Consider the following 24,812-nt stretch of genomic DNA (forward strand, 5'->3'; position numbering starts at 1 on the left):
TTGACGCATCGGTCATTTGGTCTATCTAGAAAGTACCTCTTCAAAAAGCCAATTATTGACAGGTAGTTTTGATTATAGTTCCCATAACAACAGCGTAGGAGAATGGCTGTGCACAATTATATTTTTCTAAAGCGTGTTATTTTGGAGGCATTGTTACTGCGAGCTCTTACAGGAAGAGGAGAAAATAAAAAATTATAACCACGTTAAAAGAATAAAACAGCACGGGTCATTATTGCATACTTTGGAAAGCTGAGAAGGCACTTCTCTCCATTTTTCTCTTATCTCTCGTACATCATGACACTATAATCACGCTCACTCTTTTGTCCCTGGGGAAATATGACGAAATTTTAAAAACAACCCCCACCTTCACTACCACCACGACATACAATAAACATGCGTTCATCACACTTTCCTTACAGATCGCAGGGATTTGGAACAGCTTTGAAATGTTGTGTTCCGTTTATAGCCAGATTAAATTGATGGACATCTTTAACTATTTGAAGCCACTTTCGAAATGTTAGTTTATAAATTCATCCTGTTGTGTTGATGAAATATTAAAGTGGGTTATTGACACATATTTCACTATTCTTACTTAATGAAAGGCAGGATGTATATTTTGCTGATTTGGTAATAAAAAGACAGACGGCACTTTTCATATTTTTTAATCGCCAAACGGCACCATTCAGGAATAGATATGAAAACTACCTTATATAAACCAGCTCGTTGTTTCAACCACAAAATATTCTGAACTAGGCAAAAAACACATTTAGAAACCCTGAAAAAGACGAGAATCTTTGGATGTCAGTTTGATATGTCCATTTTTTTTGTTTGTTTTTTGTTTTTTACAAAATCCGCGCACTTCAGGAGTGCTAAGCAGAGACCGGGGGAGGGGGGCAATTTATAGAAATTCAGTTTTTGGTTCAATTCGATAGGAGATGGTTCGCCCAGATTATTTCTTAAATGTGTTAAAGGATAGACTAATCCATGGGAAAAAAAACTCCTGGGAGTTGCTGCACAATCTGGGAATCCTCCTCCTTTTGTTTACCGTGTTCAAAACTGCGACACATTCTACCCAAAAAAAATAAACATTTTGTACAACAGCAACCGCCACGGACCTTAAAACATTAAATGAAACAAATATGAAGTGCGAGTGCTCGACTCTCCTAGAAACAACAACAAACTCATTGCACCAAATATTTAAGTACGGAGGGTGGAAATAAGACAAACATAAAAGCTCTACCTTCAGAAACAAGTGCGATACAGGAAGCAAAAACATCACTGCTCTCGAACCAGCAAGCTAGCACGGCGAGAAAGAAAGAGAAATAACAGCTTACAGCTCTCCAACAGAAGGTGTAAACACTCGACTGAGAACAGGTGGCACAAAGAAACAACTGACACACGTTTATATAAAAAATAAATAAAATAATATAGAAATATACTAATTATCAATACGCACATTTATAAAAAATAAAATTAAATATAAATATACCGCACCCACTAACACACTTTAAGGTCACAAACAGATTTTAAAGTTCCATTTGTTTTGGAAACGGTGGCACTTGACAGCCTCCTCAAACAACTCTTTTTATTTCCAGTTTGAAATCCACAAACTTTACTTTTCCCATTCTGATCTCCACTGTTTCACTCTCTCTCTCTCTCTCTCTGTCTCCCTCTCTCACTGCCTAGACATCCAGGACATGGTTCAGGTAGGAAATGTAACAGATGGCCAGGCGGAGGATCTCGATTTTGGAGAGCTTTTTGTCGGGAGGCAGAGTTGGCAGCAGTTTGCGAAGTTCTGCGAACGCCACGTTGAAGGCCTCCACCCTGATGCGCTCCCGGGTTGCGTGAGCCGTGCGGTACTTGGCAGTGGCTCGCCGCCGGCGGCGCTTCTCTTCCCGGCTCAGTGTCTGCTGAACTCCCCGCTTGCCTTCGGCCTCATCTGGCTTGTCCCGCACGCAGCCTCCCCGGGCGTCGGACAGCACCGACTCGCTTTCCGAAGAGCTGGGGTTCAGGTCTAGGTCAGTCTGATCGGAGTTCAACATCCTGGGGAACACGATCTGAACTGCAATGGAGCACACCTGAAGATGCAGAAAGGGAGAGAAAAAAGGCTTGATACTTTATCAGAGTAAATATCTCCAAAGCAGAAGGAAACATCAAATCTAAGAGCAACAACAACGAAGTAACTAAAGCTAAAATGAATAATTTTCAAAGTCGAGCAATCAGCTTAGAGTACCCCAGTAAAATGGGAATACACTGAATTACAAAGCAGACCGAGCTCACTAGACTACAAACGAAAAATATAGAGAAGTTACCCTAATAATAATCTAGCATAGGAACTCAAACATTCACTTCAAAACTGAAACAAACTTTACAGGGCGCACAGAAACATACAATTAAATGTCCGAGTTTCCAATTAAGAAAACACCAGATTTAAATGACTTGGTGTGTTTATCAACTCGCTATCTAAATGTAACACCATCTACCAACACTATTTATTTATGTAATACCAGTTCAGGCATAATTTCCCTTTTTTATCTATCTTATCTCCGTTTTATCTGGCTGTTTTTAATATATTTCTTTTGTGTTCACTTGCTATCTAACAATCTGAATTTTTATGTGATACGAATTTAGACTATATTTTGTTTTTAAACGTATTATCTATCTATCTATCTATCTATCTATCTATCTATCTATCTATCTATCTATCTATCTATCCAATTATCTATCTAGTTGTATCTATAGTTGTATCAATCTAACCTTAGTTTACAGCTGTTTATATTTCCAGGGCTATTGATTCCTGCCTGTATGTTTATAACTCAAGGCCTGCAGGATGTTGTATTTGTAATGGGTATTAAACGAGTTTATTAGAAAACCTTCTACGAGATTAAGACAAAGGCTTTGTTCGCAGTATTCTTGATATGTGACCAGCAGTAATCGATGTTTGCCCGTGTAGAATATTAATTTATTATTATTTCATTTGGAACCGAGCCGGGGTGAAAGGAGAGACAGACTCAGGCACCATCTGTCACCCGGAAAAGCAGACTGCAGGGACATCCTCACACCCAGACACACACACACACACACACTCACACACACAATGTGCACCAAGACTAAAGTAAACTGGGCCAGAAAGAGAGAGAAAAAAAGATAATCGAGTAAAATTAACACATGCAGACACAGATTGCACAGAAACTACACTATGATTGAATTGTTGGCTATGAATTATTATAAATATGTTATACATCTAATACGCTCAAAGAAGAGAATGAACATTTGAACTACAATATCCACACAAGCAGACACAAAAGAGATAGGCTTCAGGAGAATCAACAATGCAAGTGTGTGAACCGAAATGAGTGAAAAAGCACAAGATGCACAAAAACTAAACCGGCAACGAGAGAACATTAACAAACAGTCGGAATATGCAAAATGCAGGCATTAGCCTGATAGAGAAACATTTTCCCAACACATCTCCGAATGCACATAGTATGGACAGTTAGAGCTAAGGCAGGAGATAGGAAAATAAATGAATTGAACGGATGGGAATGCAGGCAACCCGCCAGAATAAATAAATACTTACAAATTATACTACAGCGATAATCAGATTACAGTACCGTTATTTCTAGTAAAGTTAATTATTGTTTTAAGAAGTTCGCTTTAGTATTTCTTCACATGTTGTAATTAAGTTAGCGAATAGCAGACAGCAACACAAATCATTTTTGTGGAGAATATTTAAATCTTTCCGATATAATCTAATTTCTCTTCCTCCTGACTGGAGGTCCATATATTCTATTTTGTGTTACAGAAAACATGCTTACCAACAAACGAGGAAACGTGCGGATCCAATGGAATGGAGCAAGATCGACTTTCTTTAAAAAAAATCTAGATTCCAATGACTAGTAATTTTTCCTGAAGATTTTATCTGATTTCTTTATCCACAAATCAGCCCTGCAGATCCTTGCATTTTGTGTTGGTTCAAATCTCTGAAACGAGCGACAAGAATTTAATAAAATGTCCTTTGAATCTCTGATCCCAGTGGCAGGAGTTTGATAAAATGTCGTTCGAGTCTCTGATCGCAGCGATAAGAGTTTGATATAAAAAATGTCCTCTCCGCCTCTGATCGCGGCGATAAGGGTTGTTTCTCTCTCTCTCTCTCTTTCTCTCTGATGGTCCTGTCTGATCTTAGTGGAGATGGAGATGAGAGAAGGGCTTGGCCAGGCTCGGGGGCCGGGCTGGAACCAAATCCTCTTTTAATGGAGCCTCCGATTGGAGAGAAATCTCCCCAGGAGTCACCTAATGGGATCCGACATCTGTCACAAACTGAGAATATTCACAGAGCAAGCACATTCAACAGATTCATATCACAAATACAATATCACAGATGCCAATCCATTTTGAAATACAAGCCACAGTGCCATAAGATAGTCAAATAAAACAAATCACACACCACAGACGCATTATTACAGAAGCCAATCGGGATTAGAATGTAATCCATATTTTGAGAAATGTCTGCATAATAAAACCATATCACATCAATAATATCACTTAATCCAATGAACATTTATATGTACGGTACGATGTTATTACAGATAAACAAATCCGTACCCCATCTGTTGTCCTATTCAATCAAATGAAGTCTTAACAATAATGCATGATGTTATTCTACCCAAATTCGCAATAACCCAGCGAAGATTTAAATATAATATTTGGTGTTACTCTGCTGATATTACACATTTAAATGAGGCCATCAGATATAACATATGGTGTTATACAAACTCACATCTCATATATCAGTATCACTCAACCCATGGGTAATGTTAAATATAATATTGGATCTTATTACACTAGCAACAACAAAATGCAGATTATACTGGAAGAATTACTAAATCCAAGCGAAATTTAAATATATGCCAGGTCCTATTAAACTCACATTAATTCCTAATAAATCATTGAAGATTTATGTCCAATAAATAGTGCGCCAATATACACATTCTTACCCATATTACAGTAGCTTTCAATGTCATGCAATATTAGACATAACGGATGGTATTGTGTGTACAAATATTTTTAAATTGCGTCATCTATTGTAGACTCAATTAAATGAAGATTGGAATGTATTGTGAAATTTATAACCAAAATGAGAGGACACATTCTTAATTCTCACACTTGAATTTTACATTTCTTTAGCAATCAGCTGTCGGTATTAAAAATTTTACATTTTGTATCTACACCCATGTAATTCTCACTGGGGCCACAGTCACAGTTCCATTTGGGCCCTACCAAGTATACAATTTATTAACAGAACCAAGCCGAATATAGTTCATTAATATTTCAAAGGCTGACCATTCACTGAACATTCATTCACCTGTAGCATGTTATCTCCCTAACTCACCTTTACCACACTTGCTTAATTTCACAATCATCTTTGTCTTTTCTCACATCCATTCTATATCATGTTACTGACATTTTGCATTCTCTATATTCTTCCGTTTTTTTTTACTTCACCCATAGTCTCAATTCTACGATATCCACAGGCACACTTTTAGCAATTTGCTCTTTATCCACTTGCTCCACTTTATTTTATTGCCATATTAATTCTTATTCACTTTCCATATATCCAGTGTATTTCCATTCCCCTTTTAGTTATAGCACTTCTCCCTACAATATATTTCACGTATTCGTTATTCACGGTCCATTAAGTTTAAAATTGAATATATGATGAAATGAACGACCAGTCACACATTTGGGCGTTATGATGAGCAGCAGTAATTCAACGATGTTTGGTAGTCAATAACTAGTCGGTTTACGATGACCCAGTCAGAATCTGTGAACTGTATCACATGACCATATGCCGGTAACAACATCATCGCCAATAACAATGGAGGAGTTGGCTACCTCTGAAATCAGTTTAAAAAAATTGTGGATAAAAGTCAAGAGAAAGCCCCAGACAAAAATAAAGCATGTCAAAGATAAACAAAATTTGGACCTCAAAAATGAAAAAAGATATTACCTCAGAAAGTAGCAGCCATTAAAACATTTTGCTTCCTATACAACTGGCTAAGTAGGTAAACGTAGGATAGTTAGTGAGGCTTCAACACTCTAAGATGTATACTACAATATCCAATACTAACTAAATAATTTATTACTAACATTTAGAATGATAATCTCTACACTTCTTTAATATACTCCCCAAAACAGCTCTTGTGCATTCGTTAAACATGTTACACTTAATTAGAGGAAGAGCTCTTTATACACCTGTTGGAGGTGATGCTTAATATGGATGAATGTTCAAGCATTTTGAGCTCTAGTTTTTGATGTCATTACATTTTATTTTGTGTGAGGGTGAATTAGAAGCCTGATTTCTCTAACTGTAGGCCAATAGATGGGAATCTCTCTTGAATTCCAGGATTGAGTTCCCCCATTAGAGTATTTGTGATTATGAAAACCTACTCACACTTTCGCCATCAAGCATTTGTTACAATCGAGAATGGAGGAGTGCATTGTCTTTCTCTAGTTCCACTTCTCCACGGATCACAACATATATTTAAATATTTACCCAGTTATTGATATGGCCAATTATACTCTATTTTTTATTTCAGAATAAAATACGCCAACCAGGTTTCTCTAATAAGCAAAAAAAAATAACAAGACATGGTCGATAAATATGCAAAGCTTTAACACACAGTTTGAAATATGACAGTGTTATGCAGACCCCTGACCTTACAAGAATGAGGCATATTAATTTTGTTCAATGAACATTGATTTTAAACTGTATTTGGAGTGAAGAAAGGACTTGTTAAAAAAAAATCACTTGGCTGGAAAAACATTTTCATACTAACACACAGTGCTTGCAGAGACAAAGGACTATTCCCTGGTCCACTTAACCCAAAATGGACTGTGATCACCAGACATTGAAGGTGAAGAAGCTCACATTCCAGGATGACTGCTGAGATGGCAGAAGCCACAAACAAAAATGGTCAAACCAGCTAGTCACATGACTAATCCTGCTCGGCAACCTGGGGATTTTTTAAAATTGTGCCACAGAGAAAAGGCAGAAGGCGGCGTGAACTGGAACCTGGAACAAGGAAGCCTCTTTCTCTCTCTCGCTTTCTCCCAAGCCACCGGACCCACAGAAGACACGTAAACCTCAAGAGAGAAAAGACTCCTACAACGGAACAAGTTGAAGCATGAACTGGGCCCCAACGAATTGCAAGACTTACCAGCAACCAAAGACTTCACATTGAACTTAAAGGATTGTAATTACCAGATATTGCCTCAAACATTTCCCCTATATTCCTTCTACTCTTTCTGTCTCTATCTGCATGTGTGTTTATCGTGTATGCATGCTAGCGTGGTTACGTTGCATATTCATAGTCGTTAACCGGATTAGAGTTTAAGATTAATAAACATCAATCTTTTTTGTTTAAAATTGAAGTAAACCTGTCTGAATTGATTTCTTTGCTTTACAATTGGAGAGCAGTGAACAAAGATTCACTAATGGGGAGCTAGCTACAACATGATGTTTTTTTAAAAATTAAACAGTGTTATGGTTAAACGAGGCAAAGGCTGAGAGGGAACCCCTAGACCCCTCTCACCTGGTCATAACAGAAATTTGGGGGCTCCATCCTGGATTTGACCCACACACAAACGAGAAATTGGAAATGGGAAACCAAATTGTTCCCAATCAAAAAAAGAGAAAAGATTTCAATACAGGTTTTCTTGTGGTTGCGTGTGCTAGAATACTAACACATCTGCGACTGAAGCTAGTAGCTCCCCAAGCCAGGGTAAAATAACTTGGGATATGTTAAAAGCACTATCTAAGTTGAGGAAAATGGCTGAGTAGTGTGGGATCACTGTACGTGTCAAGGCTAGGAAGTCTGAATTCCTAAGGCTAGTGGCCAACCATTTTTCCCTTGAATCTGAAGAAGCAGAAACAGGGTTAGAAGTAGACTCCGACAGGGTATTGCTAGCAAAGATACAATTGGAACAGAGGAAACTTAAATTTGAGGAAAGAGAAAAAGAAAGAGAGAGACAGGAGAGAGAGAGAAAGAAAGAGTCTTCGAGAAGGAACTTGAAGAAAGAGAGGAGAGGGAGAAAGCAAGACAGGAGAAAGAAAAAGAGAGAGGAGAGAGGAAGAGAAAATCTTCCAGAAAGAATGCGAAGAGAAAGAGTTGAAGTGGCTTGAGTTAACTAGGGGGTGACAGAGTAACCCCAGTGAAAGCATGGTCAATATGGAGGAGCATAATTCAGGGCTGGGTATAGAATTGTTAAAACACTCCCAACTGATCCCAAAATTCAATAAGGCAGACGGGAAGCATTTTTTGTGTCTTTTGAAAAACTGGCAAGGCAGTTAAAGTGGCCAGCTGAGGCCTGGACTCTGCTGTTACAGAGTAAGTTAGTAAGAAAAGCCCATGAGGTTTATTCCATGTTGCCAGATGAGAGTTCATCAAATTATGAACCGACAAAAATGCTAACCTCGGGGCATATGAGTTAGTACTGGAAGCCTATCGCTAAAAGTTTAGAACCCTCAAGAAACAAGCCGATCAAACTGGAGTTTGAGAGAAATAAGCAGCTGGCTTTTGACCAGCTACGAAAATCTCAGAGAAGTAATTTTGCTAGAGGAATTTAAAAACTCTTTCCCACTCTCCACAAAGACACATGTAGAGGAACAGAAGGCTCATAGAGCCCAGAAAGCCGCAGTTCTGGCCGATGAGCTTGCTCTCATTTATAAGTCAGTTTCCCAGGGGAAAACCTTTCCTAATCACCCCCACAAATCTGAAAAGGACAAAGGGTGGGAAGGTAACAGAAGCCCAAGCAGTCCTGGGAGACACAGGGGGCCCTCCTCCAGCCACAAAGGAAGATGCTGCAAGCCGGAGTGAGACCCAGAGACCTGTGTGCTTCCATTGTAATAAAGCAGGGCATTTAAGAGATGACTGCTGGAAACTAAAGGGAAAACCTGTAGGGTTAATCAGGGCACACCCGCTCAGTGAAGAAGGGACCCTGATGGAAAGCACAGCAGAACATGCTGAGGCTTTAACTGCAGTGAGAATGAGACCCAGGAAGCTTACGGCTGCAAGTGCAGGAAAGTTTAATAGGATTCCTGAGGGTTATCAGGGTTTTGTATCTGAAGGGAGAGTGGGACAAGGAAGCCCATAGTAATCCTCAGGGACACAGGGGCCACTAGATCCCTTTCACTGGGAAAAGGCCTGACCTTTTCCCCAGAGAGTGCAGTAAACTTGAGAATGGTGGTGAATGGTATTGGAGGGCAGCGTATGCCTGCACCTGTACATCAGGTGCACTTGGAGTGCGACCTAGTTTCAGGACTGGTGACCGTAGCGATTGTCCCTAGTTTGCCTGTGGACGGGGTTGACCTGCTCCTAGGTAATGATCTGGGAGAGATGAAGGTGGTAGATTCCCCAGTCATGAAAGAGAGACCACAGGAGGTCAGGGAAACAGGGCAGTGGCAAGAGACGGTTCCTTGCAGTTGCCCTGAATGTATAATGAATCAGGCCATGACCAAACCAGCTCCCCCAGAGGAGACTGAATTGGCACTGCAGACAGATGACCATGAGGTCTGTCTGTCCGAGACTTTCTTCGGAAAGCTAGAAGACCCAGGGAATGAGTTAAATAAATCTTCCCTAGCTGAGGCTCAGCGAGCTGACCCAGCATTAAGAGAGTTAGCACAGGCTGCCCAGCCGGAAATTGAAACAGAGGGAATCCCTGATTGCTACTATTTAAAGAATGAGGTACTGATGAGGGAATGGAGTTCTCCTCACAGACCTGAGAGCAAGGAGTGGACAGTGGTTCACCAGCTAGTGGTGCCGCAGAAGTACCGGAGAGAAATAGTAAGAATGGCCCATGGGGTCCCAGTGGCTGTACATGTCGGTATATGAAAAACCAAAGCCCGTATAAGACAGCGGTTTGACTGGCCAAAACTCCACAAAGATGTGGTGGAGTACTGTATGAGTTGCCACATGTGCCAGGTTGAGGGGAAACCCCAACCTACAGTGAAATCTGCACCCCTAAGTCCTGTAACGGTGTTTGGAGGACCCTCCAGCAGAGGGCTGGTGAACTGTAAGGAATCGCTGCCGAGAACAAAAGGGGGCTGCCAGGCACCAGGCTGGTGACAGGTTAGAAAGGAATGGGGGAAAAGGGACCAAGAGGGCAGGTTAAAGGAAGTCTGGGAAGAATCCCGGATGAAAACCCTTGCTGCCCAGTCAGCCAACCCTGAAATGTTTGAAAAATTTGACCCCACATCCTCCTATGTAAATGTAGACATTAGAAGCACCCCACCAGAGTTGCTAACAGCATTTACAAGCACCTGCAAAGACAAAGAAAGTCCTCAAGAGGGCAGAGAAACCATGAGGGTGATGCTTCACCTAGTCGAAGTGCCACAGGGGAGTAGAGTCTGGACAAATACCTGCAAGCAAGAGTGTCCCAGAGGACAAAGGGAAGATTAGCAAAGAATCCTTCCCCATAGTCAGGAAAAAAGGGAACCAACCATCCCCTGAGGTGACAAGCCCTTGCATGACTCATCAAAGCACTGAAAGAGAGTTCGGAGAGTAACCAGCCACGGCCGCCACCCCTGAGCATAACTCCCACCTAGGGATAACTAAACCTAACCCTGCCCCCTGCAGACCTCAACCAGAGCAAAGCCCCCTTAGGCAGCCATGGAAATGTGTAAACTGAAAAAACTGCCCCAAAACCGCATGTTTATTGGGACGCTAGATAGGGCTGTATAAAGCAGCATGGCTGCCAAGAAAAGACAGGCTGTAACAATTGTTAGGGTTCTGAATAAATGAGAGGGATGCATGTGCATGTTCCTGTCCTTATCTTCTCTCTAATCCCTTTTAATGAAATGCTTTTTTTTAAAAATCGTATTTATTCTGCTGGGTGTGGAGGTGTCATGCAGATCCCCCACCTGCCAAGAATGAAACATATTAATTTTGTCATATGAGCATCGATTTTAAACTGTTGCTGGAGTGAAGAATGGACTTCTTAAAAAATCACCAGACACTTGGCTGGAAAAACATTTTCATACTAACACACAGTGCTTGCAGAGACAAAGGACTATTCCCTGGTCCACTTAACCCAAAAAGGACTGTGATCACCAGACATTGAAGGTGAAGAAGCTCACATTCCAGGATGACTGCTAAGATGGCAGAATCCACAAACAGAAGTGGTCAAACCAGCTAGTCACATGACTCACCTGCTGGGCAACCTGGGGATTTTTTAAATTGTGCCACAGAGAAAAGGCAGAAGGCAGTGTGAACTGGAACCTGGATCAAGGAAGCCACTCTTTCTCTCTCGCTTTCTCCCAATGCACCGGACGCACAGAAGACACGTAAACCTCAAGAGAGAAAAGACTCTTACATCAGAACAAGTTGCAGCGTGAACTGGGCCCCAATGAATTGCAAGACTTACCGACAACCAAAGACTTCACATTGAACTTAAAGGACTGTAACTACCAGATATTGCCTCAAACATTTCCCCTTTATTCCTTCTACTCTTTCTGTCTCTATCTGCGTGTGTGTTTATCGCGTATGCATGCTAGCGTGGTCGCGTCGTATCGTTGTAGTCGTTAACCGGATTAGAGTTTTAGATTAATAAACATCAATCTTTCTTGTTTAAAATTGAAGAAAACCTGTCTGAATTGATTCCTTTGCCTTACAATTGGAGAGCCGTGAACAAGGATTTACTAATGGGGAGCTAAAACACGTTGTTTTAAAAAAAAATTATACCCTGTTATGGTTAAACCAGACAAAGGCTGAGGGCGAATCCCTCTCACCTGGTTGCAACAACAGTATATATATATATATAAATTCCCTTCTAAATATCCAACACACGCACACGCCAGTTAAAGGAAAAAAATAAAGAAATTTTCTCTGCAGAGATCTTTTTACAAAAAAAATTTTCTTGGGCCAAATACTTGCTAACTCTTGAAGAAAAAGAAGAAGATTTGGAATTATATCAGTTGTTCCGTTATTCCGGCATCCCAAATACGTGTTGACAGCTGTCACTGGGATCTTTCTGGAGCAGTTCTTTTCAGGCGGCATCAAGGATTAATCTGGCAGACCTTCCAGGAGAAATGTGGCATCAGGGGTTTCAGCTATCACTCTGGATTCGCAGGGTTTCTCAGAGAGATGGAGAAAAGATGAACTGATCTTCTCTTTTAGCAGACTGACCTCCAACTGACTCAAAACAATATTCAAAATGAAACCAAATCTTGACCACCATAAATCACTTCTCTGTAAACAACTCCCATAGTCAGAAGGCACCAGTTATTTACTTAGCTAAAGACATGTGACATCCAATAAATGTTGTTTTTAAACAGAAAACTGAAGTCCTTCTAATGACCTTTTTCAAAAAAAAGCAAAGTCCAGAATCTATGGAATCACTTCAGTTCTCCAAAAAATATTTAAAAATGGAAGCACTTTCATAACACATTGAACACAAGCAATCTCCACATTTCAAAGAGTGACAAAACTGACAAATAGTATGACTGATGTGAAAACAGAAAATACTTGAAATATTCAGCAGGCAGCAGCTGTGGAGAGAGAAACAGAGTTAATCGTCAATGACGATTCAGCAGAAAGTGTATATCCAGCATTTTCAGTTTTTATTTCAGGTTTTCAACATCCTCAGTAATTTGCTTAAGCAAATAGCATGCTTGTGTGCTCATTAGCAGACAGGCAAACAACAACTTACATTTATATAGCACCTTTATTACACATCCCAAGGTGCTTCACAGGAGGATTATAAAACAAAACATAACAGCAAGCCGCATAAGGAGATATTATGTTAGATGACCAAAAGCTTGGTCAAAGAGATATGTTTTAAGTAGTGCCTTAAAGGAGGAAAGTGAGGTAGAGGGTGGAGTGGTATATGGAGAGAATTCCAGAGTTCAGGGCCTAGACAACAGAAGGCACGACCACCAATGGTGGAGCGATTAAAATCAGGGGTGCTGAAGAGATCAGAATTAGATGAACACAGTTATTGTTGTACGTTTGTTTGGTACAGTCCCACCTTAAAATGCTTAGTTAGTCTAACTTGGAGAGATTCCTTAGTTTGGAGTAATTAGAGCATTAACCTTTATTACATTATAACTGTGTACAGCTTCACACCAGTCTATGTGACTCCTTTAAAGCCACGCTACATCTATCTTCAAGTCTCTCTCACATGTGATCTCTTACATCATCATGGTAGGAGGTATTCTATACACTCTCTCAACATTAACCCTTTCAGACCTTTATACTACATCTCCCCCCACCCCCCAAATGTTTATCTAAATATAAATTTACATATATTCACTTTTTATTTACATACTACCTCATCTCCGCCCAAATCTCTGACTTCATAGATTCAATCTGTCAGGAGGCTTAAAAACCCTCCCTGATCTTGTTGTTGTCAGATCTGGACGATTGATAGTCTTTCTCTGAATTCTTGTTTCTTGACTTCAACGGCCTTCATTGGGGTTTGTGATGATTTCAAATCGCCATGTATGTGCAGTGCACAGACAGGATTAGAGAGAACCTCTTATCTCAACCCAATTCCCAACAAGACCATGGAAATGTCTAGCGATGGATCTATTCACCTTTAATGGAAAATCCTGTCTGATTGTAGTCGATTACTTTTCTAGGTGGATTGAGGTTAAATGTATGTACACAACAACGACTGATGCAGTGCTTCAGTGTTACAAAAAATCTTCGCAACACATGGTATATCTGATCAAATAGCGTCTGATAATGGACCACAATTTGCAAACAAGTTGCTTTCTGAATTTCAGATTAAACATCTGATTCATCCAAATGTATGACTGATTGGCATTTTTGATGAATAGGAATAAGATTCCTCCTGTTTCTTCTTATAGAACCTTCTGAAGTTCTTACTAAATAAGATCACTGTTGATTCTCCTCTCTCTGGACAATTAGTCCTTCTCTGCTTTGGTCTCGTACCCATACCTTTTGCCCTTCTGACAACTTCGGTAGGTTCCTGGTATGCTGTTTCCTGTTATAATTATAGGCTTATTGCTTTCGGTAAGACTTTTCTCTGTCTTGACCTCTCTGATAATCATAGACTTGTAGTCCTGGAAGTAACTTCTCAGGTAGGATTGGAAGTTGCATTCTAAGTTTTCCTTCCATTAACAGTTCTCATGGTGCTAATCCACATAACAATGGAGTAGTTCTGTAGTTCAGAAGTGCTGTTTGAAAATCTTGATTTTTCTTTAACAGTTTTGATTATTCGCTTAGCTTCTCCATTGGATTGTGAATACCTAGGGGAACTTGTTAGATGTACAAATCCACAGTTTTCTGCAAAGTGAGTGAAGTAATCATTTACAAATTGTGGTCCATTATCAGATGCTATCTGATCAGATATACCATGTATTGCGAAGATTTCTTGTAATACTCTAATGAGTGCATCAGTTGTTGCTGTGTACATATGTTTAACCTTGATCCACCTCGCAAAGTAATTGACTACAGTCAGAAAGGATTTTCCATTAAAGATAAATAGATCCATCGCTAGACGTTCCCACAGTCTGGTTGGGAATTGGGTCGAGATAAGATGTTATCTCTGATCCTGTCTGTGCACTGCACATACGTGGCAATTTGAAATAATTTCTTCTATATCTTTTTATATTCTTAGCCACCACACGGATGCCTGAGCCCATGCTCTACATTTACTTATGCCCATATGACCCTGGTGTATTTTCTCCAAGATCTCTACCTGGAGTGACTCTGGAATCACTAGTCTCTTGTCATACACCAGCAAATCATCCACGATAGTAAACTGTTGAAGATTTTCATCCCTTACCCTTGGGACTCTGTTGTGGCCATCCTTGCCTGCAATATTGGAGGATATAGATGCATTCTTCATCTTGCATCTGTGCATGATGGATTTGTTGTAGCTTATTTGAACTTGCCGGCCATTGTGATGCAGTGGCCTGATAATATGACTCAATTTCATTAAAGTTAACATTCTGTTGAGTAGGATAGTCAACTGCAGCTCTGGACAATGTATCTGCTGTCATTTGTTGCTTGCTCTGTATGTATACTGTTTCGTAAGTGAACCTCATTAGCCACAACCAGAATCTCTGGGTCCGTGGTGGCATCCTAGCAGTTCCTTTTCTTCAAGTAAGGAAACTAAGGATTTGTGGTCTGTTTCTATGAGAACTTTTAAACCGATAATGTAGTTTGAAAACTTCTCACAGGCCCAAATGACTGCAAGAGCTTCTTTCTCTATCACAGCGTATCTCATCTTAGTATCAGACAATCCTCGTGATACATAATAAACCAGTTTTTGACTTCCATCCAGCTGCTCTTGGAAAAGGACTGCCCCTATCCCTGTAGACGAGGCGTCAGCTGCAATTGTGTTTGGAGTGCAGGATTATAATGCGCTAAATCATCTGGCGAAATCAGCATCTCCTTGATCCTTTGAAATGTTTGTTCCTGATGTGCATCCCAGCACCATGCTTGAGTTTTCCCTAATAATTGTCACAAAGGCTCAGTAAATTGTGCTAAATTAGGTAGGAATTTTGCCAACTGATTGAACATGCCAAGAAACCATTGTAGATCGTGGACAGAAGTAGGAAGTAGAAATTCACTAATGGTTCTTATCTTTTGCGGGTCTGCTATTATGCCACTATTACTGACAATGTGTCCTAAAAAGTGAATAGATGTTGTTGAAAACTCGCACTTCTCATTACGTTTTAGGCCTTCATCCTGCAGATGATTCAAAACTGCTCTAACCCTCAGGTTATGTTCTTCATTGGACTCACCATGAACTAAGATGTTGTCCGTATGGCATATCACACCTTCAAGACCCTGTAGAATATTCAACATAGTTCTTTGAAATATTTCGGATGGTGATGTGATACCAAATGGTAGACAGCTAAAACAAAATCTTCTGAATGGAGTAACGAAGGTTGCCAATAACCTAGACTTCTTATCCAATGGAACTTTCAAAAAGCCACTATTTGCATTAAGCTTTATGGAGATGGTACTTTTGGATTACTTTGCCAAGCTTTCATCCACTGAGGACATCAGATGAACTTTCTGTGCCACAGCCCTATTAAGTTAAGTCTACACAAATGTGAAGATCACTGTTAGATTTAGGAACTGGAATTATTCCCGAACACCACTGGTCTAGGAAGACTGAAGACCGAACATAGTATTACTTTGCGAAAAGATACTAAACCAGTTTGTCTTTTCACGCCTATGAAGATTCCACACCCACTAATGAAGCAAGTACAACATCAACTAGAAGACATGACCAGGATGGGAGTCATTCCTCCTGTTACTGAACCTACAGAGTGGTTTTGATTTTTAGATTTATTTGATTTAGAGATACAGCACTGAAACAGGCCCTTCGGCCCACTGAGTCTGTGCCGACCATTAACCACCCATTTATACTAATCCTACATTAATCCCATATTCCTACCACATCCTCACCTTTCCCTATATTCCCCTACCACCTAGCTATACTAGGGGCAATTTACAATGGCCAATTAACCTATCAACCTGCAAGTCTTTGGCTGTAGAAGGAAACCAGAGCACCTGGTGGAAACCCACACAGTCACAGGGAGAACTTGCAAACTCTGGACAGGTACTATCCAGAACGGAACCCGGGTCGCTGGAGCTGTGAGGTAGCAGTGCTAACCACTGCGCCACTGTGCCACCCAGAAAATGTGTTGATAACCACGGCTCTTTGTCTGTTAAGACCGTTACACACGCTCCTGTGTCCAATTTATAATTAGTGACGTGTCCATTGTCATATATATCTGCAGAGCAAAATGCGTAAATACGATCATTGATCTCACCAGGAAATTGTTTTGGTTGCTCTCCTGAAGGAGGTTATTTAACTTTGTTAACCACTCTATGCTTGAATGCTTTTCTTTTGAGTAGAGATTTTACTTTGGCACATTTTACCAAAATGCCCTTTTTTAATGGTAGAAACATTCTGCTTTGTTTGCAGGACACTGTTGGCATCTGTGGTTACTTTTGGCACCATATTGCTGGCAGGGTTTCATGGCGTCTTCCGCTTCCCCCCGCACCCCCCCCCCCCCCGTCCCCCTCACCAATGTACCTTTTTTCCTGGTGTGTTTTCCACAGGCCTCTGGTTAACGAACTGTACAGTTGCTGGAGGTTTCATGAACCAAGGTTTTTATTTACCTCTCAGGGTTGCTCTGCTGTTCTTGCGGACCTCTGCTTGTCTGACCAGCTGAATAGCTTTGTCCATGGTGAGGTCTTCTTTAGACTGCAATAAATCTGATAGGGATTCATCAGCAATACCTACTACAATGTGGTCTCATTAATTCTGCTTTAAGGTCTCCCGATTCATATCCTTCAGCTAGCCTGTAAAGGTTATGATACCATAATCTTACTAATTTGATTGAGTTTTTTGAGGAAGTGACAAAGATGATTGATGAAGGAAGGGCAGTGGATGTTGTCTATATGGACTTCAGTAAAGGCTTGGACAAGGTCCCTCATGGCAGACTAGTACAAAAGGTGAAGTCACACGGGATCAGAGGGGAGCTGGCAAGATGGATACAGAACTGGCTTGGTCATAGAAGACAGAGGGTAGCAGCGGAAGGGTGCTTTTCTGAATGGAGGGATGTGACTAGTGGTGTTCCGCAGGGATCAGTGCTGGGACCTTTGCTCTTTGTAGTATATATAAATGATTTGGAGGAAAATGTAGCTGGTCTGATTAGTAAGTTTGCAGATGACACAAAGGCTGGTGGAGTTGCGGATAGTGATGAGGATTGTCAGAGGATACAGCAGGATATAGATCGGTTGGAGACTTGGGCGGAGAAATGGCAGATGGAGTTTAATCCGGACAAAAGTGAGGTAATGCATTTTGGAAGATCTAATGCAGGTGGGAAGTATACAGTAAATGGCAGAACCCTTAGGAGTATTGACAGACAGAGAGATCTGGGCGTACAGGTCCACAGGTCACTGAAAGTGGCAACGCAGGTGGATAAGGTAGTCAAGAAGGCATACGGCTTGCTTGCCTTCATCGGTCGGGGCATAGAGTATAAAAATTGGCAAGTCATGCTGCAGCTGTCCAGAACCTTAGTTAGGCCACACTTAGAATATTGTATGCAATTCTGGTCGCCACACTACCAGAAGGACGTGGAGGCTTTGGAGAGGGTACAGAGGAGGTTTACCAGGATGTTGCCTGGTCTGGAGGGCATTAGCTATGAGGAGAGGTTGGATAAACTCAGATTGTTTTCACTGGAACGACGGAGGTGGAGGGGTGACATGATAGAGGTTTACAAAGTTATGAGTGGCATGGACAGAGTGGATAGTCAGAAGCTTTTTCCCAGGGTGGAAGAGTCAATTACTAGGGGCCATAGGTTTAAGGTGAGAGGGGCAAAGTTTAGAGGGGATGTGCGATGCAAGTTCTTTACACAGAGGGTGGTGAGTGCCTAGAACTTGGTGCCGGGGGAGGTGGTGGAAGCAGGTACGATAATGACGTTTAAGAGGCATCTTGACAAATACATGAATAGGATGGGAATAGAGGGAAACAGTCCCCGGAAGTGCAGAAGGTTTTAGTTTAGGCAGGCATCAAGATCGGCGCAGGCTTGGAGGGCCGAATGGCCTGTTCCTGTGCTGTACTGTTCTTTGTTTTTTGTTCTTTGTTTGTTATTGATAAAAGCATCCACTGTTTCACCTGGTTTCTGGATCCTTCCGTTGAATCTTGCTGTTTCAAAAATCTTATTGCTTCACAAGTTGAAATAAAAATCATAAGCTTTTAAAACTTCATTGAATTTGGCAGATGTCTCATTTATGCCTTGTCATGCAATAACATCATCTGCTATAACCCCTGTAGAATACAAAATTGCGTGCTCTGCTTCAGATGGGATGTCTAATTTGGAGGCAATTCTGTATGTCAGGAATCTTTTTACCAGAGTGACCAATTTTCAGTTTGATTTGATCCTTCCATGTGTCCAAACCTCTCTGGTATTCTGAATTTTAGTTCCATAGCTTCAATTTGTTTTATTTTAACATTTGGATTTTTCCCTCCAGAATCAGAAGTTTCCCATGTGTTTTCAGCCCCACACTGACTTCTGCTATGGCCAACATCTCTGCCTTTGAAATCTCATCGCTAGACTTAGTATTAATTTGCTCCTTGTATTAAACTCAATTTTATAGCATTACTGCTAAACTCCTTTAACTGCCTTCTTGTAGAGATTCGATTATTTGCAGCCTCGTTGTTTGTTTTCTCTTCTCCCTTTCCTCTAGTCACCATATGTAACAGCACCGACCTCGAATCAGCCCTCGCTAAGGACTTTCCTGATACTGCCTGCCTAGTGCAATTAGGGACAAAAATGTTTTTTCCTCTTTCAGGGTTGCCCACCAGATCCTTGATCATTGCTTGGTTCTCTGATTCAAGCCTTCAATCGCTGGACCAGGCTTCTACCGCCGATTCCCCAACTCTCCGTGTTTGGAGCTTTGGGGCTTTTTCACAGTCTCTTCTCAAGTCCTGCAGTTTTGGCGCTTTTACCAGGTCAGCCCTCTTCTAAACTTCTTCAAAGTCCTCTTCTGGGTGTAGCATAACAAGAAACACCGTTGCTTTCGATTTCATCTCTGATCATCGTATTGTATGTTTGTTTGGTATGCTGCCACCTTAATATACTTAGTCTAGCTTGGAGAGATTCCTTAATCTGGAGTAATTATAACATTAACCGTTAGTACATTATAACTATGTACAGCGTCACAATAGTCTGCGTGACTCCTCCAAAGCCACGCTACATCTATCTTTCAGTTTCTCTCACATGTGATCCCTTTCATCATCATGGTAGGAGGTATTCTTTACACTCTCTCAACATTAACCCTTTCAGACCCTTATACTACAGATATCTTGGAGGATTGTAGTGCTGGAGGAGATTATAGAGGGGCAGGGCTGTGGAGAGATTTGAAAACAAGGATGAGAATTTTAAAATCGAGACATTGGTTGACCGGGGGAATGTAGTTCAGCGAGCATAGGGGTGATAGGGATTTGGTGCAAGGTAGGACAAGGGCAGCTGCATTTTGGATGACCTCAAGTTTATGGAGGGTAGAATGTGGCAGACCAGCCAGGAATGCATTGGAATAGTCATTTTTAAGCGTTCCTACAGTTTCCATGACAGTGACAGGGCTAATCATAAATTGGTGGATCAACAGGAAGCGACCCAATCATGGATAAATTTAACGATGGCTTGGCAGTGAAGGTGATACTTGTGTGATGAGTGCTGCAGTGTGTTGACAAAAGAAAGGTTATTTATGGATTAATGATGACATAAAATTACACAATTTCTCATGGAAGATTACTAGTTGGTATAGTATGACGTGGAATATTACAGAATATTAGATTGTTGGTGAATTAGAAAGGAATTTTTTATTTTCTGCATAATAATTCATCATCCTTGTTTCAATAGTTTACCATCCTGCACTTAATACTGATCTATCATGCAATGCCATAATTTTAGAAGCATCTCTGGTGAAAATAAGAGAGAGTTCACATGCAAGTAATGCTCCTAATAAGTGTCATTAAAGTAATTCACCTCCATATTAGCTCCAATTATCATTGATATTTATACATTTAGATACTTAAAAATACTTATCAGGAATGTCAGTACTGGAGAATGAACATGCAACTGTTTTGATCATCCTGTGCTGGCGTCTTGGGTTGATTTAAACAAAGATTCCAACCCAGCCCTTCTGTCCAACTACAATCATAGTCAGAGAAGGTAACACCACCCAACATGAGATAGCCTTAACCAAAACCATTGCAACCAAATAACTCACACCAGGCAGCATGAAATAGAATCCAATCCAAAGCTAGAGATAAACACAACTTGACACAGAGTTTGAACCAAACCTAAAAACCCCTCCACCACAACATGATATTCAGCCTTTACTTCAAACTAGAAAGAAAAAAAATCTATTTTCTAAGTGTTATTGGCAAATTAGAGAAGTCTATCTCCCCCTATATAAACATGTCAAAGTTGCTCTATATTGAAAGAATCCTCTTCAGCATCATTGCACTATCACAGTTTAAACAGATGTATTATTTGTATTGTACCTTTTCTATTGAAGTAAACTTAATGGTCCAGACTTTGCAGTCAGTGGTGAATGAACAGCACCAGCCATTCATTAAACATACACTTGCTCACAAACTTTCTATGGACTTTTGCACTGGAACTTGCGATGATTAGAAAGCCTTTTTATTGCACCGCCCTCTGCAGGGTATTTGGGGCCTGTGTGAACAGGACAAGCAACTGTGTATTTCATTAACAAATCAGATTGAAGAATATTTACTGAGGCATGCAGAGTCTAAACCAGGAACTGCAAATTAGAATTGTTAATTCAATGCCAAATTGTGAATAGGGAGCAAAATAAAGAGAAGGAAAGAAAGATCGGATTAACAGAGAGACACAAAGTACAGAAAGGAAAAGTAAAAACAAATAAACTTTAATTTTTTAACTCTCCAACAATAATTAAAATCTGAAGGAGTGAGGTCCATGCTTGTAAAGATTAATTTTCAGTGTCAGAAAGGTTGTTTGGCAATAATTAAGACTTATTGCACTGCAAAGAATTTACTTACACTGGAATGGTGAAGGTCTAACTTTTTCTGGTGAGTTTAGTGAGTATCTGTCACATGAATACAGCAGGTTCACACCCTTCCATGTACTTCCAAGGTGACTCTCTCAGCAAGATATTGGTATAGCACAGTGTCTGGCTGAGCAGGGTGACTTGGACAGCAAATTCCAGATTTCCACGTTTAACTGCGGATGTGTGGTCGTCAGAAGTTGCTATTCGATTTGCACTTTAATAACAATGAGTGCTGATAAACTCACTATTACTTTTACCACAAAATCTGGGCCACTATTGACAACCCAGGATTTGTGAACTATGCCAGATTATTTTATTTACTTAATTATATGTGGCATAGTAATAGTTTACTGATCTCGTAAATTTGAATAAAAATTTCTCTATCAAATTGTGTTTGTTAATTAATTTTGAAGTACAACAGTACTGCCTCCTGATTACCTCCCCCACCCCAACCTCCTTTGCTGATGTCCCAGTCAATCATTCTCCCTCTCCCATTGCCCCTGGAGAACTGTCTTTGGGGCTACGACTGCCACGTGCAACTTGCTAGTGGTCCAATTTCCCATGGTCCTGCCAGCAGCCTCTTTCAGATGTTCCTTAGGGCCTACCCTCTTTTACCAACCTTTTGGTTAATCCTCTCCTAATCTCTTTTTCTTTGGCTCAGTGTCAAATTTTGTTTGATAACACTCCTTTGAAACACCTTGGGACATTTTGCCACATTAAAAGTTCTGTAATAAATGCAAGGTGTTGTTAAGTGTTTTAGCTGGTAAATTTGTGCTGAAATCTTGTGAAACTGCTCTATATGTGGTACCTCAATAAATTGATTCAAGTAATGAAAATCTGTTAACTTTTCAATAGGTCCAAACTAACTCACATTAAAATGTTTGAGACTCTCAATCCTATTTGCTGAAATCTTTCATAAAGCTTAAACAAAGTTAATTGCATTTAGACTGATTGACCCAACTGAGTAGGAAGAGAGAGAAACTTGAATTTGAGAGGAATTTGATTAATGGCACCACATTCATCCCTAGTAATACTGTTGATTGTTATTATAATTTAGTAACAATGCATTGCCTGCTTTTTTAATTTAAATTTTTACAATAACATTTCTTGTGCCTGTTGTGATCATTTTCAGTCTGCAGTTTAATTCTACGTTATTGGTAAAGATTTTTCTGTTTTTCTCCTTTCTAATTATTTATCGTGACTATTTTCGACATGCAATTACTCAATCATATTATGCAAAACTTTTCACAATTTCTATTTTCTTCCCACCAAAAAATCCTATCCAATCTCACTTCAGGAAAAACATGTCCAAGATGTGGCTGCCATGACAATGCCTCATCCACCCAATACATATCCCTAGACATAAAGGCCTAGAGTTTCCACCAGTTCCGAAGAAGGGTCACTGACCCGAAACGTTAACTCTGCTTCTCTTTCCACAGATGCTGCCAGACCTGCTGAGTGAATCCAGCATTTCTTGTTTTTGTTGTTGTGTTAGAGTTTCCACTAGTTTGTGTGGTTTTATGAGTGCAATTGGGCTGAAATTGGTCAAATCATTGCAATAGATTACATCAAGCATAAATCGAGTTCCTGCAACCTTTAATGCTTGCTCATAAAACTTTGCGCTGGAAGCCAGCCCCACCCATACCCCTCCCAATTGAAATATTGAGGATGGTGAGTTTTCACCGATTGTGTCCTTTGGGGGTGTTCAATTAGGTTCTTCAAATTAAACTTACTTTAAATAGGTGCACAAATGCCAGAAGGCAGGTTTTAAAAGTTTTTACATATTAAAAAATATTTAATTTGCTGAGAAACTGGCTGGTGTGCACCAATGAAATGATACAGTACAAATTTTTAAAAATCATTTTCAGTGATTTAATATCAGGTAACTCATAGGTGGAGGACTAGACACTCTCATTTTTTTGTAATAAGCCATTTTCAGCTGTATTAATAAGACTGCACCAGGCTACCACTCTTAAATATTATCAATAAATATTTTTTAATGCAAATGATTACGTTCTATAACACAGCTCGTTTGTGTTGGTTCATAGAAGATTTTACATTTGTGATTATCCAAATGAGTATGGGCGGAAACTTGAACCACAACCGCACTTCGGAAAAACAATTTCAAGTGCAACTTGCACCCTGTTTCCTGATTGCGTCCAAAGCAGAAACTCTATCCCAAAATTTATTACACCACATGCACATAAAAATGTTGCTGAAAAAGATCCCTGTTACTGGCATCAGCATTTTTTAGTGAGATTTGGACTCCTCAATCTCTGGATTACTCATCCAGTAAAAAAACCCACTACACTATTCTGCTCCTTAACCTACTGTGCCCTACCACAACTTCTCTTTGGTTCCCTGCTAAACAACAGCTGAGAGAGATGAGTAGATAGACTGCTATGCTGTTTTTAGAAATGCAGGTGGTGGAATGGGTGTTTTTTTCCCTAATGTTTACAGCAGAGATCTTAGTGTGAGTCAGCACTAGGATCATTAGACTCTGTACAAAACAATTTCTTGTGGAGAATGAAATCTCCAGCTTCATAAAGGAACCCCAAGCAAAATTAATCCAATGAGTCCCAGGTTTGATGGAATTTTTGTCCCCTAGATTATTTTTGTTAAGTGAGATACATCCAAATTGACTGCTGGGTTAAAACTGTAAAACTAATTGGGTATGGAGAAGATCCGTGAAATACATTATATATAGATTTCAAATTAATAGATATTTTAAAAAATCAAACAAATAGAAAGTTAGAAAGTTACATTAATGATACTGAAGGAAATTTCCTGAGGCCCCGCACATAAAAGGTGCCTCACTGGAAAATTGAGGGTGCACTGCCATATTTTCTCTGTGTTAAGTTAAAAAGGAAAACATTTGTTTATTCATTTAATTTCTCAAGTACTAACTTATTTTCCCATTTTTTTCTTTTACTCACCATCTCTGCAGAAGTCAGTGATTCATGCAGTATCATAGTGCAAATAGAAACGGCAGCTTTTTAGCCTCTTATCCAATTAAACATTATTCATGTATGTGCCTAAATTGCGAACATTGGCAAACTATTAAACTGTAGTTAGCTAGACAGTGAGTGTTTAAGACTATTGATCCATGGTATGCTGGACAATGAGTGCCAGTGGACTATTTAACCATAGGAACACTGGATTGCAAATAGAAATGAGAACTCAAGCCAGCTTTTTCGCTCCTTAACCTGCACTCACTAA

At 40.0% G+C, this 24,812-nt stretch overlaps 1 protein-coding gene across 6 annotated transcripts; it reads right to left on the reverse strand.

Moving 5' to 3' along the window:
- Positions 1-682: 682 nt before the first annotated feature.
- Positions 683-24,594, reverse strand: nhlh2 (nescient helix loop helix 2). 6 transcript variants are annotated; one of them, XM_068040714.1, is made up of 4 exons: positions 24,530-24,556; positions 17,083-17,264; positions 3,819-3,983; positions 683-2,078 (listed from the first exon to the last, which is right to left on the reverse strand). In XM_068040714.1, the coding sequence occupies exon 4, from the start codon at positions 2,040-2,042 to the stop codon at positions 1,683-1,685; it is 360 nt and encodes a 119-aa protein (XP_067896815.1). In that variant the 5' UTR covers positions 2,043-2,078; positions 3,819-3,983; positions 17,083-17,264; positions 24,530-24,556; the 3' UTR covers positions 683-1,682. The 6 variants fall into 6 exon arrangements, with proteins under 6 accessions (XP_067896815.1, XP_067896812.1, XP_067896813.1 ...); XM_068040711.1 differs by having other exon boundaries at positions 3,819-4,293; XM_068040712.1 differs by lacking the exon at positions 24,530-24,556 and adding an exon at positions 21,064-21,133 and having other exon boundaries at positions 3,819-4,293.
- Between the last annotated feature and the right edge of the window lie 218 nt (positions 24,595-24,812).

Source organism: Heterodontus francisci, chromosome 10, assembly GCF_036365525.1.
Source record: "Heterodontus francisci isolate sHetFra1 chromosome 10, sHetFra1.hap1, whole genome shotgun sequence".
NCBI classification, from domain to species: Eukaryota; Metazoa; Chordata; class Chondrichthyes; order Heterodontiformes; family Heterodontidae; genus Heterodontus; species Heterodontus francisci.

Excerpts from the sequence above, each read along its gene's own strand:
- nhlh2 (XM_068040709.1), bottom strand. The coding sequence starts at position 2,042 with ATGTTGAACTCCGATCAGACTGACCTAGACCTGAACCCCAGCTCTTCG.